General features: G+C 34.4%; 2 protein-coding genes and 2 long non-coding RNA genes across 6 annotated transcripts in view; 1 reads left to right on the top strand and 3 right to left on the bottom strand.

Annotated features, from left to right (window-relative positions):
- Positions 1 to 17424, bottom strand: part of LOC109833625 — an 86448-nt gene that overhangs the window by 31256 nt on the left and 37768 nt on the right. The gene's annotated exons all lie outside the window — the stretch shown is intronic.
- Positions 1704 to 11001, top strand: LOC109833628 (SKP1-like protein 1B). Its single transcript, XM_020401370.1, has 3 exons — positions 1704 to 1790; positions 1837 to 2133; positions 10558 to 11001. The coding sequence occupies exons 2-3, from the start codon at positions 1876 to 1878 to the stop codon at positions 10834 to 10836; spliced, it is 537 nt and encodes a 178-aa protein (XP_020256959.1). The 5' UTR covers positions 1704 to 1790; positions 1837 to 1875; the 3' UTR covers positions 10837 to 11001.
- LOC109833630 lies at positions 11317 to 13042 on the bottom strand. The gene is made up of 3 exons (XR_002245285.1): positions 12759 to 13042; positions 12589 to 12640; positions 11317 to 11572 (listed from the first exon to the last, which is right to left on the bottom strand). It is a non-coding gene; the product is annotated as an uncharacterized LOC109833630 (long non-coding RNA).
- Positions 14125 to 16687, bottom strand: LOC109833631. The gene is made up of 3 exons (XR_002245286.1): positions 16638 to 16687; positions 15924 to 15971; positions 14125 to 14317 (listed from the first exon to the last, which is right to left on the bottom strand). It is a non-coding gene; the product is annotated as an uncharacterized LOC109833631 (long non-coding RNA).

Raw genomic sequence — 17424 nt, 5'->3', positions numbered from 1 at the left:
TCTCGTTTGGGTTCTCGATTTGTTATGAGTTGAGTCCGTTGTCATGGATTGAATCCACTCCGTACTGGACGCAACAAGTGGACGTTTGGTTTGGTTGGTGTTGGCTCAGTTTTAGAAAAACTTTGCCGATGTGAAGAATTGTAGAAATGATAAAAACAATTAAGAAAAACAGGAAAAACAATACAGGAATATTTTTGGTGTTGTTCGGTTTTTTATTTCTGTCTTTCTAGTCGGTCGACCGCGACGATTTTGACGGTCGACCGCCAGTCGGGTTTGGGTTTGATTCTGATTTCTTGTTCTGATTTGATCTGTGTTTTGATATATATTGAAACACGATTTTTAGTATTTCTTTAAGGGGAATTTGAGAGACTTCTAAGCTGTGTGTTTGGAGCTGTGTGTTTGGGAGATTTGGTGAGAGATTTGAGAGCTTTGTTTGAGAGATTAATTTGTGAGGTTTTGAGTGATTTTGTAATCTCTATTTGTACTCTCTCTATCTCTAATAGTGAAAACTCATTCCTTTCTTTCCCCGTGGACATAGACAACTTGCCGAACCATGTTAAATTGGTTTGTTTGTGTTCGTGCTGTTAATTTTGTGTTTGTGTGACCTTCTCTATTGACAACTTTGTAGATTTCCTCGGATCCCAACAGTCGGGTCTTGTCACTGTTATAATTTGGGAAGCAGGCCATGACAATATCAAAACAAAAAGAAGATTTCATTAAGAGGAAGAGATGATTTGCCATGGTAAAAAGGACGCGCCCCAGAGTTTGCAATGGCTAAATAAGGCTACAGTAGATTTCAAAATACACAAAGAGCAATATAAATAGAAGTTATCGGTTCTATGTTGGTGTGAAGACTCAATAACAAATTATTGCAGGTCAAGGGTAATTATTCCAGCAAATCACTAGAAGAAAAACAAGACCCATCATATATTAAATCAACACAACATGTGTAGCAAATACCGTTTCTTAATAGGGAAAATTGTTTCTAGCCCTCGAGATAACAACAACTATTCTTCCTCTACCCAAGATTTTTTTAACACTCCCAAAACCCCCCAAAAACAAAACCACAATTCTCTGAGCCTCAAAACACAAAACCCAAGAGTTTAAAACATGTGAAGATCATAATACCATTTCTTTCTCTCTCTCTTTCATAATGCCACTGTGATGATTTGAAATGAATTTTGGGAGAAAACAAATTCTGATTCCCTCCAAAATTTTCCGAACGGCGTTAACATCGGCGATGGAACTTGCTCGCCGTTCGTTCATAAGGTAAAAAAAACTACGATCTTAAAGATGATGAAGCAAAAGGCCTGGTAACCTGTTCTATAAACGGTTAGTAAACGGGTCAGGAACTCGCTTAGGGAGTGGGGACAATATTATACATTTATACGTACAACCCGAAATGACCGGACCCGTTTGCCACCCGACTCTGGTTCCTGAATAAATCGCAGCCGTCGGAGGATAGATGGCATCCAACGATCAACAACTATACACGTGTAAAGGTATGGTAGGTCGCAGCGGCCTCGATTTCTTGGTCCTCTCTAGCTACGGTTTGAAAAATTCTTTAAGGACCCAAAATATGGGACCAATAAAGGGGACAAGTGAGGTGTTCCATTCTTATTGGATAATGAGTTGGCCATCATTAATGATGGCCAACTCATTATCCAATAGGAGGGGGACACCTCACTTGTCCCCTTTATTGGTCCCATATTTTGGGTCCCTGTAGCAAAGTTCCAATCACTCTGAAGTGCTTGCCTGGGGGTGGTGAAGTGGTGCTGTCGCCAGAGAAGGCCGAAGCAGTGGGGGGGTGGTGAAGTGGTGCTGTCGCCAGAGAAGGCCGAAGCAGTGGCTAAGGAGTCATTCAAGATATGGGAGATGATCAACAGCGGCGAGAAAGAGGCTGGATTCCGCGTGGGAGAGGGGGTCCTTCGTAAGGCGATGGAATACTGTTACGAGCACGGCCGGCGCAAGAGGTATACTCTTGTCGATTTCATGTACGGGGGCCAGTATTATCCTCCACACAAGCACCCGGCCGAGTATGAAGAGAATAAGGCCGTGGATGAGGGTCTGAGGGATTGGGATAATGATTTTATTCGTGGTTGCGACACGGAAACCGTCTTAGAGCTCATAACTGTAAGTACCGCTTCATTTTCTTTTTCTTTCGGCGGCAAGCTACGCGGCCTACATTCAATTGTTAAGACCTGACCTGATCGCACTTAATTATTAGTTGTCTCTTCTTAAACTCGTGTCGTCTGTCAAATCAAAATGATTTCTGTAGGGTGGTAAATGTGTACAATATTGCACAAAAGGCAACTGCAACTTTTGATTATTTCTCGCACTTTGATGGTACGTAGGTGGTGACCAAGGCTATTTGCCGAGGCTCACATCCTTGGCTCAATGCCGTGGAATAATTAACTGTCACACATTAGCTTAGGCATGTGGCTTGTTTTCATTTCACGATACAGATCTGAGCATGTACTGATTTACTGGCATATCTGTCCTCCACCACCTCTATTGGAAAACTATACTTTCACTGCTCGGCGCCACCACCGGAAAAGCCCGACCATAGGTCGAGAAGCAGCACGGGTTTCTCTCCTATGATGTTTTTGGTTGTTTCTGTTTGCAATTTCTTTCATCATTTCCTTTCGATTTGGTATTAAAGAGCGTGATGGCTCTACCAATTATATTTGGCTATTTAATTGTTTCGGGTATTGCTAGCTGATGGTTCATGAAAATTTAGATAGCATTGTCGCATCTGTATAATTTCCCTACAAACACTGCGGGTTCTTCTTGCTTGAAAGTTTATCACACTCATGCAAAAGAGATACATATACGTATGTGTGTGTGGTGAGGTCCACAATTATTGACGTGACTAGCAAAGTGGGCCTCACCACATGGCTATCTCTTGGTAGCTCATTTAGCAAAATGAACCGCCACCTCATACACATTATTCCCATATATATATTGCATGTATGTTTGTGTGCATATCAATTTTATATTTGGGAAGGTAATTTGGAAGATCAATGAAAGACAACCGATGCAGTGTATGAGAAGAATCCTTTGAGGCCAGTTTCGGATTTATTTTTTCTAATTAAAGTTGTATGTCTATATTAGCACCCTCGTGAGAAATTAGGGCAACGATGTATTGTTGTTGTTTGTGTAAACTACACTTAAATATTCATGAAATTTCACTTAAATACCTAAGGTTTTTTAGATAAATACCCAACGCAAATTGCCAGTAAATAGTTAAGTACCAAATATTTTTGAACAGTTTCATGTTGCTACCTATGGTTTGTTGATTTTCAACAAATTCCAATAATATGCTTTTTTTGTTGCCATGTCTTATTTTCATCCTTCCTTTACCCTTACACTTGATTTAATTTACGAAACATACCCTTTTCTCATATGATGCATGCGGCATGTAATTTTTGTTCCTTCTTTATCCTTATGCTTGACTTAAATTAAAACTCTACCCTTATTTCATATGAATCTTTTTTCTCATATAATTTTGGTTCCTTGTTTACCATTACACTTGATTTAGCTTACATACTCTACCCTTATTTTGTATGAATCTTATTCCTCCCCAAAATTTGTTGCCTTCTTTACCCTCATAATTGGTTTAATTTAAAAAATATGCCCATATATATGTTATATGAAGCTTAATTCTCCGTGAGTGTTTTTTGCTAGGAAAAACTTATTTTGCTTAAAATCTTTTTTGCATAAATATTTTTTGTTAAGAAAAAAAATAATTTGATTAAAAAAATTTCTGCATAAATCTTTTTTTGGAACAACTTATTCGCTGAAACAAAATTTGTTAAAAAGAAGTATGCACACTTTCTGAAAGTATGCATTTTTGTTGTGCAATAAGATATACTAGAAAATTTAATCATGTATGATAGCCATGCTTAGGGTTATAAAAACATGCACAAGGACTAAACACATAGTTAAGCCAAACATTACTAATAATTAAAATAATAGTATAACCCTAGGATTACATTGAATCAGTCAAAAGGAGGATGCAACCTCTTACGAAAGTATGATAGCCGATGTTATTAAGTATGAAGGTAGGAGCCATAGAGGGTTTAAGGTGAATAGGTCGTTGAGCAAATAGTCCTTCAATGCAATGCATTCTGCCTGCTCCCTTGGCAAAGTGCTTGCCTACTCATAGCTCCTCTTTGCATTCAGTCCAGTACATCTTTTAAAAAACGGTCTGGGCGGCCGCCTAGGCGCCCGCCTAGGCGGAGGCGGTGCCCAGGGCGTGCAAAAATGCCCTGAGCGGCCACGTTTAGGCGCTGGAGGCGCCTAGGCGGCCGCCCAAGGCTAAGCGGGCCGCTTAGGCGGCCCGCCTCACAATTTCAAACAAAAAACGCCTCAGGCGCTGAAAAACCCAAACCCAAAACCCGTAACCCAAAGCCCAAACCTAAAATGCAAACGAAGAAAAACTAACCCTAATCGCACTCTCCACGCCGCCAGCTCGTCTTCAATCTCGTGTTCAATCTCAACTAGAGATCTCGTCTTCAATCTCAACTAGAGATCTCGTCTTCGAGCACAACTTCCGAGCTCGTCTTCAACGTCAACTAGAGATCTCGTCTTCAATCTCAACTAGAGATCTCGTCTTCGAGCACAACTTCCGAGCTCGTCTTCAACGTGGGATCTGGTCTTCGATCTCGTCGAGCTCGTCTTCGATCCTTCCTGGGAGCTCGTCTTCGAGTTCGATCTCAACTTTCGAGCTCGTCTTTGAGTTCGAGCTTAACTTTTGAGCTCGTCTTCAACTGGGAGCTCGTATTCGAGCTTGTCGTTCTCTTCTCCGACTTCTATCGTCGTCTATCTCTTCTCCGACTTCTATCTGTAAGTAAAGGACTAAAGACTAAAGTTTAGCAGACTGTCAAATGCATTTATTAAATGTTAACTTAATATATTTATATTATATTAAGTTTAATTGTTTAAGTTTAAATAGTAAATCTCAGAATTTTGAAAGAGAAAGTGTAAATTAATCGTGCTAAAGTTTAAGTTTAATTGTTTAGGTTTAACTTTGATTTAACTTGGTCATACTAGAAAAATTAATCGTGCTAAAAAAACAGAAGTAGAGGATATGGTGTCCTGCTATGTACTTCATTTCATGGATTTGTATCCAACTCGGGTTGAGTTCACGAGTAAGTGTTCACTGTTCACGCGTATGTAATCATGGGGCTGTTTAATTGTTTAAGTTTAATTTTAAGTTTATTTTAAGTTTATAAGTAATTCTTGTTGTTCAAGGTTGTTCAAAGTTTAATTGTTCAAAGATTACATTTGTCCAACAGGACTGCATTTGTTCAAAGATTACAACTGCATTTGTTCAAAGATTACAACTGCATTTGTTCAAACTTCAAAGATTACATTTGTCCAACATGACTGCATTTGTTCAAAGATTATTGTTCAAAGATTACAACTGTACATGGATCCCCGCATTCACCTTGTAGTGATAGTTACAGCAATAACGAATGAAGTTGTTGTTTTTGACCTACAAAATAGAACAATAATAAGTTGCAATGTTGATTGAGTATATATCTTCAAGTATCACAATTAAAAAAAAAAAGAAAAAAGAAAAAAGAAAAAAACCGCCCAGAAACCGCTTAGGCGCCCGCCTAGACGTCTAAGCGCTGGACGCCAAGTCCGGCGCCTAGGAGCGCCCAGCGTTTAATGTAACATTCAATGCAATGCATTCTGCCTGCTCCCTTGGCAAAGTGTTTGCCTACTCATAGCTCCTCTTTGCATTCTCCAGTACATCTTCATAGGTCCAAGTCCTGTCTACAGGACAGAAAGGGCAGACTAATTGCACTGTCCATGATGATGTGTTGCCTGCCTTGCGGTTCCTCAACCTTGTAATTTTATAGATAAGAAAATTATCCACGTTGATATTGTTCCCTTTTGTCTATAAACAATGAAAAGGAAAAAGAACTAAAAGTAAGGGAAAATAGAAAGCATTAAAATGGGAATAAAAAAGACACTAAACTTGGGGAAAATTAGAAGTGTAACCACACCAGGTGCCGGACCAATGTGATCACTTGAGAAATGAAGTGATCCATATCCGTAATCTTCAACAGAATCTGCACCAGAAATTATAAAGTTTCAGAATGGAGAAGGACATGCTTTGAAATCTAACATATTATGATTACTGGTGCAGATGATTTGGTGTAGATTGTGATAACCTTTCTTTGGTATTTATATATTCTAAAATTGTTGGTTTAGTTTCAGGTACCTAAAATACTTATTACCTTCTCGGGTTGTGCTAGTTGACGTGTCGATACAATTGAAAGGTTGCATCCTTTAGGAAACTTATTCATGCACAGGGAATTACAACGAAAATAAATTCATAATTGATACGTTACATAATTGTAAAATATCATTAGATTTAAGAGTCATGACATTTTACAAGTACTATAAAAATTTGAAAGAAATATCCATGAAATAGGAAGAGAAACAAGATAATTTTGCATCAAAACTTAAAACTAAGTTAACTAACCAATCTTTCTTTGCTTCAATCTAAAATTGGAAGGAAATATTCATGAAATGAGAAGAAAAACAAGGCAATTTAGCATCACAAACTTAAAACTATTCAATCTTTCCTTGCTTTAATCCAAAATTTGAAGGAAATATATATCCATCATCTGAGAAGAGAAAACAAAGACAAATTTTCATCATAAATTTAAAATTAACCAATATTTCCTTGCTTCAATCAAAAATTGAAGGAAATACATATGAACTAAGTAGAGAAACAAGGAATTTTGCATCACAAACTTAAAACTAATCAATCTTTTCTTGCTTCAATCCAAAAAATTTGAAGGAACTATCCAAAAAATTTGAAGGAAAACACAATTTTGCATCATGAATTTAAAATTAACCGAGAAGAGAAACAAGCCTACTATTAAACCACATTGCATCACGCCCATAATTTCAGCTCATGGATATTTAAAGATGGAAATCAATTATAATTGTATCACATCGCCTCATGTCTAAAGCCTGTTATTTTCATGGATATTTAAAGATGGAAATCAATTATAATTGTATCACATCGCCTCATGTCTAAAGCCTGTTATTATATAACATTGCATCATGTCTAAAATTTCAGTTCATGGGTATTTTATAATGGAACTAAGTTACAATTGTATCACATTGCATCATGTCCAAAGTCTACTATTGTATCACATTACATCAGGTTCGAAATTTCAATTCGTGAAAATTTAATGATGGAATCACATTGCATTTTAGCAACTAATATGCATTTTAGTCAAATTTGTTTTTTTGCTTTTCAAAATCAAGCTATTTAAATGGATAAATCTGTGTGTGGAAACACTGTCTCCATCCAAATTGTTTGCCAACCGAAATTTAGAAACTCATTTAATCAACACCACCAAACACTAAAACAATGTGTGCATTATTCAATTTAACCCATAAAACCTTCATGCAAATATACCAGAACTTAAACAGTGAAAAAACCATCCAAACCCCAACCCTAGCCCTAACCAAATATTTTCAACAAGAAGTAACAAACACATTTTAACACATGAGAACATAAATTTAGACAAGCAATTGCTCAAAATTATACTGAAATTTTGAGGGAATCATACATCTTGTCAAATTACCTGACTTAATTAGGTCAAATTCTAACCCGGATCATTGCAAATTCTCTAGAAATTCACCTCCTCGAGGATCCAAAATCGTGATGCGCTGTTACAGAACCAGCTTGAAATTGAAGTTTACCCTAACCCACTATCAGTTTGCAGGAATTTTGGAGAATTTGGGGGCGTTTGGAAGATTTTAGGTGAATTTGGGAATTTTTGTTATTTATATTGTTTATTATAACGTAGTAGGTGAATTAAACGGTTAAAGAGGCATTTCTGTCTTTTACATAGTTTTTTAATATATATATGAAATGTTTCGCCAAATTGCTCGTGACATATGTATCTCATACATATATATTTTTAAATGGATGTCAGTTTACATATTCACCTGCAATTATCACAAAGGTACCAGTCTGTTCCTGTAGCATAATAATGCTTGATTTTTAATTCTAAGAAATGCATTTTTCTCTCTATTACTATCCTTCTTCATACCTTGTACTACTTCGAGCTTTAACAGTTGAACGTTCCCTTGCGATGCCTTGAATTTGTAGCTAGAAGCCTAGAACTGAATTGGAATAGAAGGAAAGTTATATATAATTACAAGATTATTGGTAACTGACGTTTATTCAGTTTCTTAAAAAAGCAAAAAATAGAAATTCAAATCAAGAAAATTCAAAAAGTACAATTTTACACATTTCCATCTCTAAAACTCACCCACAACATCTAATAAAATATTATTTTTATCCAATAACTCATCCATCACATCTAATAATTATTTTTATCCAATAACTCATCCATCACATCTAATAAAATATTATTTTCATCCAACAACTCATCCATCACATCCACCACATCTAATAAAATATTATTTTCATCCACAACATCACTCAACTCATCTCATCTCATATTTAAAAATTACTCACATCATCCAATAAGATTGTGACAACTCATCTCATCTCATTAACATTTAATTTGTTTGTTTTCCTCCCAAAAAGCTAGGAAAATAATTTTCTTAAGTGTGAGTCACATCATCCAATAATATAATGACAACTCATCTCATCTCATATATTTTATTATTTTTAAGAAATAACAAAGCAAAAGAAAACAACCTATTACAAGAAATAGGTTTCTTTTAATTTATTTCATTATTTTTTCGTCAATCAAACAACATCAAAACAAGTTTTCTTAAAAAATCACTCACATCATCCTATAATAAGGTGACAACTCATCTTCATTTCTTTGATTTCCTTCTTTTTTTAGCAAACCAAACACTCCCAAAACAATTCTTTGATTTAATAGTTTTCCATTTCTTTGATTTTCAATTTTTTTAGGCAAACAAATAGGCCCTAATATGATTTTGTATCATATATTTCATTGTTAGAGAATGGATTCAAAAACCTCTTTGATTCTGCACATCAGCTTATAGATCATGAGATGTTACGCAGTTCTAGCAGCCCAATAATAGTGGTTTTAATTATTTTGCTGTTGTAATTTATGCCAACACTGCTATAGCCTATGTTACATGGGTACTTCTAATATGGAGCCGTACTCATACATGACATGTGTCGTACCCGTACTTGTTCTCAAAACTTCTTGGACACTCCTTAAACATATGCATATATTTATTGACACATTATACATTGCACGTTTCATTTAAAACACTCGTCATACATTTCTTGGATATATATCCTTTACTTTACATGCACTTCTACAACTTGCGGGATAAGGGGCGAGTTTATTTCAGCCTTAAGAGCTACAATTTGAAATGGTCTTTTTAGTTTAGAAATATGATTATACCCTATTGAGTTTCAGCTATGTCCCCATACTAACTTTTTCATGTCACATCCCCATACAACTTAGGCTACAACACTTCTATATGATGGTATGCACTGCGGAAGAAATGATCTGGGCGATATCTTCCTAATATATCTAGTTTTTAATGGCCAGTCCTGCAAAAAGGTAGGTAATTTTTTTTGTTAATGAAAGATAACTTCTTGATCTTCCATGCTTTCTTGTAAATTAATGTTCTCATTGGTTTTTTTATGCTAATACTTTCATTGTCATGCTAGGCACTTTATTGTCCATCAATTTGTACTTGCATTGTTTACGATAGTTTTGCTGAAACTATATTCCAGTCACTCCATTTTTGTTATGTTTATTTTAGAAGTTCATCCATGGCCAACATGCAAAGATAAATGACTTAAAACTTGGTGATAGGGAATTTCGAGGTCTCTTGGTTTTGTTTTGACGCTAGTTATAGGCAACCATTGTTTTAACCATTCAAATCTACATCTGATCAAGGCATCAAAACCCTACCTCTTTTCCATAAACCTTTTTTTTAAATCTAAAATGTTTTGTTGCGGCTTTTCTTATTATTGTGTCAACATATAATGCATAACTCTTCTGTACGTGACAAGGTTATTGTTGTCCTATTATTGATTATGATTTTGAAAGGGCCAGAGGAGATAAGCATTCTCTGAGCTCTTCTTTTACAGTAATCTGTAGGAAATCTGTTTTTTTAATGGGTGTAATTTAACTAAGCTTGAACATTTGGTGTATTTGTGCAACTGCAACTCAATTCACTCTGCTAAAGTTTGATGTGCTGTTGTTTGTTTTGTGACTTTTAGTGGAGAAGCTGCTGAGAGATGGCTAGCAATATGAATAAATTTTTTTACTAGTATGCATGTATGCTTTTATATGCAAATTCTACGGCATATGAATAGCTGGAACTGAATAAATTTTGGTGAAGTGTACAAGTAGAGAAATGCGAGATCTTATTAGTCTTTATATGTTTCTTCTGTTGCAATGGCACTTAATCAAGTATGTATCTTAAAAGGTTTTCAGACTAGATTCTTAATCTTGGTGTCCTGTGGGTTTATGTCTAGTAAGTTTTTGTTTTGTCATAAGCATATGATTTTTATCCTTATTAGATAGTATTTTCTCTTGATTATGCCAGGCTGCAGATCATCTGATGATCATCAGGCTATCCGATCTGGTTTGCCAATCTGTAGTGGACATGACGATTGGGGACGTGATGATAGGGGAGGGTGCGGACATGATTCAGAAGATATTCAAAGTCAAATTTGACATGACACAGATTGAACTAGAAGAGGAAGATAACGAGAACAGATTAATGCTGCTTAATAAATCAGTGCTGAAGGAGTCCAATGTGGACAGCTTGCTCGGGTTGAGTGATTTTATCGCTTCACCACCAACAGATGAACATAGTGATTGATCAGGATATGACCTAGAGGTTTCATATGTTTCTTTTCACTTTAGTTTTCTTGGATATGATTTGGTGGTGGTGCATAAATTCTGTTGATAGCCATTACCTGATGATTCTCTATTTGTATTCTTCCTCTTTAGTTTATTATTACAATATAACCTATGCTTATACCTACACTGTAAGGGCTGTCTTTCTGGTTACTCGGTAACCAAAGAAACATTAAATGGGGTAGAAAATAATCAACCATGGTTTCCTCCCATTTTCCCATAAAAAAAAAGAGCTCAACAACTTAGGAAACAATTTTTCTAGAGAGTCAGATCAACCACTAAGAATTCAGATTCAGATCAACCACTAAAAATGTGACACATGATTCTATTTTAAGGATATAAGAATTAATAAAACACTGCAAATGAAACTATCTATTTCTTTATTACTAAAAGAAAACAACAAAAAAAATTAAAATGAACAGTAACATTTCTCATTATCCACGTATTTAAAACCTTATTTCTGTGAAAATCCAGTTCCTCTAACCCCCACGTATCCAGTAACCCAACTCCCACTTCCTGTAACAACCCACAAAAAAAAAACTCCCCACATTTTCATGAAACTGCACACGTTCTTCAACTCCACACCCACGTTTATACAAATTGTTTTTTTCCTTCTCACCCAACCACCGAATACATTGTTTTCCTTCTCCTCCACACCAAAACTAAGCTTCTGAAATTGTTTCTGATTTCTGATACATCTGCAGCAGAAAAGTGAAGGTAAGAATTCTCATCTCTTTAATTTCATTTATTTATTATTTATTATTTCATTTATTCATTTATAGGTGTTAGCTTATGATACAATTAAATTGGATAAACTTGGATGTTCAGAGCATGTAATTGGGTATTCAAAATGAAGAACTTAGCATTTCATGTTGCAACCTGCCCTGATAATTTTGTAAGAAAAATTGAAAATGTGAACTAAAAATAGAAGATAGAGGATAAAAAATCCAAAAAATCCAATAAAATCAACGTTATTTTTGAATAAAAATTGAGTTTTCATTTGATTGTGGGCAACTGGATATGTTTACCGACAATTTAAAAAAAAAAGGAGATGTGAGTTAAAAATAAAAGAGAAAGGAGAGGAGAAAAAACTCAATTAATCCACATTGGTTTTCAAAAAAATATTGAGTTTACATAGGTTTTTAGCAAATGGACCTGATAATTTTTCCATAAAAAATTGGAGATGTGATTTAAAATAGAAGAGAAAAAATCAATAATACTTTATCCCATGCATTATCACCTAGAATCAAGTTGATTGCATATTGAAGGATCGTCTGGATGAATAAACTTTTGGATGAGAAGTTGATGATACATCCACACTGACAGGCGAGCTTTCAAATATTTACATTCAAATCAAAATTAAGTTTACAACGGATATTTAATCAATAATACTTTACTTTTATGCATTAGCTATTGTATTCCTTTGTAGGGAGGCAGAAAAAGGAATTCATTTTCTCATCTTCACAGGAAAAAGTTCAAAGTATGTAGAAGCAACTAGCCCTGTTTAATGACACGGAAAAAAATGAAGATGTGAATTTAAAATAGAAGAGAAAGGAGAGAGAATATGTCATGATTCCAACAACAACAACATGTAATGAAGATCCAGCATTCACAACCAATTTCTATGATTCCAAGTTCATGGGCTACATATTTAACATCAAATTAAAATTGCTACTACCCAATTCTGCAACGTTTAAGAGGAACCCAGACTTACCGTTCTAGATCGCTGAAACTTTCTCTTCAATGGCTTCATCTGCAAGCAACACCTGCACAAACAACCGTTCAGAACAAAAGCATCAGATCCCCCCAAAAAAATAAAAGTTAAAACTTTTAAGAGAAAGTATTAACAAAACCAGCAAAAATTGCCAGATCCTGAAACCATACCGCCATTAGAGCAGAAAACGATCGTTTCTTTCTTCGTCTTCTTCTTCTTCTTTTTTTAGTCAGGGTTTTAAGTGGGGTCCTGGAAAACCCCCCGAAATTTGAAAGCTTATCACTTTCTGTGAGACAAGTGCCCAAAGTTCATGGACCTCAAAGTCAACTAAGACCTTAAACTTTACTTTTTGCATTACTAAAAATCACTTAAACAAAAAAATGAAGATAAAACAAGTTATTTGAGTTATTTGAGCCAGTGCCCTGTTAATGTGAGCAACTCCACTTTTCAATTTATTTGGGTTTTTAGTTATCTCTGTCTTCAATCTAAAATAATCATACAGAGCTGTTAACAGTATCAGCAGGGGCTTTTCAAATAAGTTCCTCTTAATTTAAAGAGATAAAACAAGAAGTTCCAGTTAATGTATAATGAGATCAAATACAAGCCTACAAATAAACACAAAGATTTTCTGTTAGCTCCCTAGCATACATCAAACAAATTAGCCAAGAGTGGTACATTACAAATCAAAGGTTTGCACACTCACTAACTCCAGCAAACATGGAAGACGATCATCAGAGTTCATCTCAAGGTAACTGCACAAATATGAGAATCTGATGCATTTTAGTTATAATATTTGGACTTATGTCTAACAGTTTGTATATGTGCGCAGGATTTTGGCATTCTAAACCAATTAGTTATAATATTTGGACTTATGTCTAACAGTTTGTATATGTGCGCAGGATTTTGGCATTCTAAACCAAGGGATTTGACACTAAGACAGATCAAAAGGAAGATGAGAAATCAACATTATCCTACTCAGAATAACATCCTTAAGCCTGAAAAACAACAGCATGATCAAATAATTGTTGATAATGAAATGAATGCCAACAACAAAAGGCAAAAAATGCGTCAGTATAGAAGCAGAAGAATTATACCTTCTATCATCAATGCAACCGTTGAAGCTACAAATGAGCAGCAGACAAGTAAGAAAACATATAATTTGAAGCTTAAATTAACCTGTACAGTAGGTAATAAAATGAACTATAAAGTTAATTACAGTTTCAAACATAGGGACTTTATTGTTAAAAATCATGTTAGTTCACACATTTTACTGAATTGCACCTCTTCAAATTTTTAATTTTGTATGAATATGTATAATAGCACTAATTAAAATGTGGTTCTTATTGAATTGCAGTTGACCAAAATAAGGCACAAAATTTTGGACCACCCAAAGTTATTTGTGAATATTGCCAAGCTATGCTGTGGTACGAGGAAAGAGCAGAAAAATCTTGGAAACCAAAGAAGCCTTCCTTTTCTCTTTGTTGTGGCAAAGGGAAAATAAAATTCCCTCTTTTAAAAGAACCTCCCAGTTTTCTTCGAGAACTTTTATACCCAAGTGGAAGCAGACAAAGTAATAAATTTAAGGAAAATATCAGATCCTATAATAGTATTTTTGCTTTCACTTCCTCGGGAGGAAATATTGATAATACTTACAATAATGGTGGAGGACCATATTGTTTCCGTCTGAATGGTCAAAATCATCATCGTATAGGGTCTTTGAAACCTGTACCTGGAACAGCTCCAAAATTTTGTCAATTATACATATATGATACTGAAAATGAAATCGAAAACAGGATGATGTCCATCAATTGTACCAACAAACTAGATGAGGATATTGTCAAGGGACTACTTGAAATGTTAGATCTCAACAATGTATTAGTCAAAAGCTTCCGCATGGTAAGAGATAGAATTAATGAAGATGAATTAATGACAGTTAGATTGGTGATCATGGCGTCAAGGAGTGGTGATGGGAGGAAGCAAAATATGCCATCTGCATCAGAAATTGCAGGACTAATTGTGGGAAATGTTGAAGAAACAATAGGCATTCGAGATATTGTTGTCGATGATCGAAAGTTAGGATTGTCAAGAATTAGTGACCTACACCCCAGCTTCATGGCAATGCAATACCCATTGCTTTTTCCTTATGGAGAGGATGGCTATAGGCTGGGAGTCAAGTTATTGGAAGAATCAAATAACAAGTTGAAAAAAAGAAAAGATGTGACAATGAGGGAATATGCTGCTTTTCGTATACAACAGCGTCATAGTGAAGGAAAGACATTACTTTACTCTGGAAAATTATTCCAAACCTATATTGTTGATCTGTTTACATGCATTGAAGAAGATAGGCTTCACTGGGTTAAACAAAATCAAACCAAGATTAGAGCTGAATTGTACTGTGGAATAAAGGATGCTGTTTTTAGAGGAGATACAGAAGGATCTCAAGTTGGACAAAGGATTGTATTGCCATCTTCTTTCACAGGAGGTCCACGTTATATGAATCAAAATTATCAAGATGCAATATCTCTATGTCGTGTTATGGGGAATCCGGATCTTTTTATAACAATGACAGCAAATCCAAGGTGGCTAGAAATCAAAGCAACGTTAGAAGAAATGGGAGGACAAAGATCAGATGAGAGGCCAGATATTCTAGCAAGAGTCTTTAAAATCAAACTTGACCAGCTAATGGAGGACCTTCAAAAAAATTGTCATTTTGGAAAATGTGTTGGCGGTATGTTCATTTCACATTTTACCCTATGCAAAAAATCTAATCATTATTCACAATAATATTTATAATTAATAATTATGAATAGTATATTTGCATATGCATAGACAGCTAATATGACAGTCAAAATTTAAAGGCATTAATTTATAGAGTACATGTTTAGTGATTTTATCAGTGTCATAAATTAAGTGATATATACACTCAGGTGACATATGATCATTTGCATACACAAAGTTATGTCTAAACTTTATTTCACAATTTAGTATATCAAGTTGACACACACATGTACATGCACACATTATCATTTTCAATTTATGAACACTCAGTTAGCTGCTGATTATATTAACATGAATGAATCAGATGTATACACTCATACATAAGATTATCCTACTTTTGACAAATGATAAGGCATTAATTTATAGAGTACATGTTAGTGATTTTATCAGTGTCATAAATTAAGTGATATATACACTCAGGTGACATATGATTTTAACTGACACTATAGAATAGCTATATAATTTCCCCTGCTACTTCTCTAAACAACAAGAAGATACAACCAAAAGAAGTTTAAGTAGTTCAAATCCAGATAATAAGAAGTAACCGAACAAGTTACCTTCAAAGGCCTCCTTCGCCTGAGAATGCTTGCATTTATTAGGGTGAACTTTCAGATAGCTTCAAAAGAGGTTACAAGACTAAACTTTGTAAGACTAAACTTTGTATTAGACAGTTGGTTAATAGCTTATAGTTACAACAACACTCAATTAAATGTACATTCTAATTACAAATATGTGTCATAGTTATAAGCCGATGTGTGTACATACTTATTATGAAAGTGATAGCATGTGTAATTTCAAAAGATGAAAACAAATCAAGCCAATACAATTCTTTACACACGTATGTAATGTGTGTTTGTACCAATGCTTTTTAGTAAATTTAAGACTCTAACTTCTATTAAAAAAATTAAAGTTTGATAACAAGAACGATATATACAAACAAAATTCTTTCAAAAAGCAAATTATTTTACTAAATTGAAAATAACATATAAAGTTCAAGTTAGTGAATTACTTTAGCAAGGTGAGTTAATGAAATACTTAAACAGAACAAAGAAAAACATGATGATCGAATTTTATCTGACCAACTAAATGATAATAAGTTAGAAGATGAGAAAGCATAAGTATTCATTTGTTAACCCTACCATATTTTAACTATGACACTATAGAATAGCTATATAATTTCCCCTGCTACTTCTCTAAACAACAAGAAGATACAACCAAAAGAAGTTTAAGTAGTTCAAATCCAGATAATAAGAAGTAACCAAACAAGTTACCTTCAAAGGCCTCCTTCGCCTGAGAATGCTTGCATTTATTAGGGTGAACTTTCAGATAGCTTCAAAAGAGGTTACAAGACTAATGTTTAGGAAGTTTTGGTAGAGTTTTCACTAAAAAAGTGAGCAAAAATAAATCATTAGCTATAAGCACACCTTTCAAAATTTTAGTGTTTCTTTACATTTTTTAAACAGCTAGCCATGCAATACAATCCTTTGATCATTTGTTTTAGGCATATTTACATCACAAGGTTTTTTCCTATTAATTTGATATACTGTCACTTATTATTTATTTTCATATACATATATCATTTATTTAACCAGGTGGTTGTATAGTGGTTTAAACTGATACATGTATAGAAATAAGACTAAACTTTGTATTAGACAGTTGGTTAATAGCTTATAGTTACAAGAACACTCAATTAAATGTACATTCTAATTACAAATCTGTGTCATAGTTATAAACCGATATGTGTACATACTCATTATGAAAGTGATAGCATGTGTAATTTCAAAAGATGAAAACAAATCAAGCCAATACAATTCTTTACACATGTATGTAATGTATGTTTGTACCAATGATTTTTAGTAAATTTAAGACTCTTACATTTATTAAAAAAATTAAAGTTCAACAACAAGAATGATATATACGAACAATCTGTTTAGTAGTTTACATGTGACTATAAGTTGTCATAATACATGTGATAATTAGAATCAGATATTATAACTCACTTTCTCCACCATGCATATATCTACCAAAGCAATAATCTATCTATTACAAAATATTCCA

This window comes from Asparagus officinalis, chromosome 3 (assembly GCF_001876935.1).
Source record: "Asparagus officinalis chromosome 3, Aspof.V1, whole genome shotgun sequence".
Lineage (NCBI taxonomy): Eukaryota > Viridiplantae > Streptophyta > Magnoliopsida > Asparagales > Asparagaceae > Asparagus > Asparagus officinalis.
This window is presented reverse-complemented; position numbering and strand designations above follow the sequence as displayed.

Coding starts and splice junctions, on each gene's coding strand:
- LOC109833628 (XM_020401370.1), top strand. CDS start 1,876: ATGATCAACAGCGGCGAGAAAGAGGCTGGATTCCGCGTGGGAGAGGGG. Junction 2,134..10,557: donor CCGTCTTAGAGCTCATAACT/GTAAGTACCGCT, acceptor TGATTATGCCAG/GCTGCAGATCATCTGATGAT.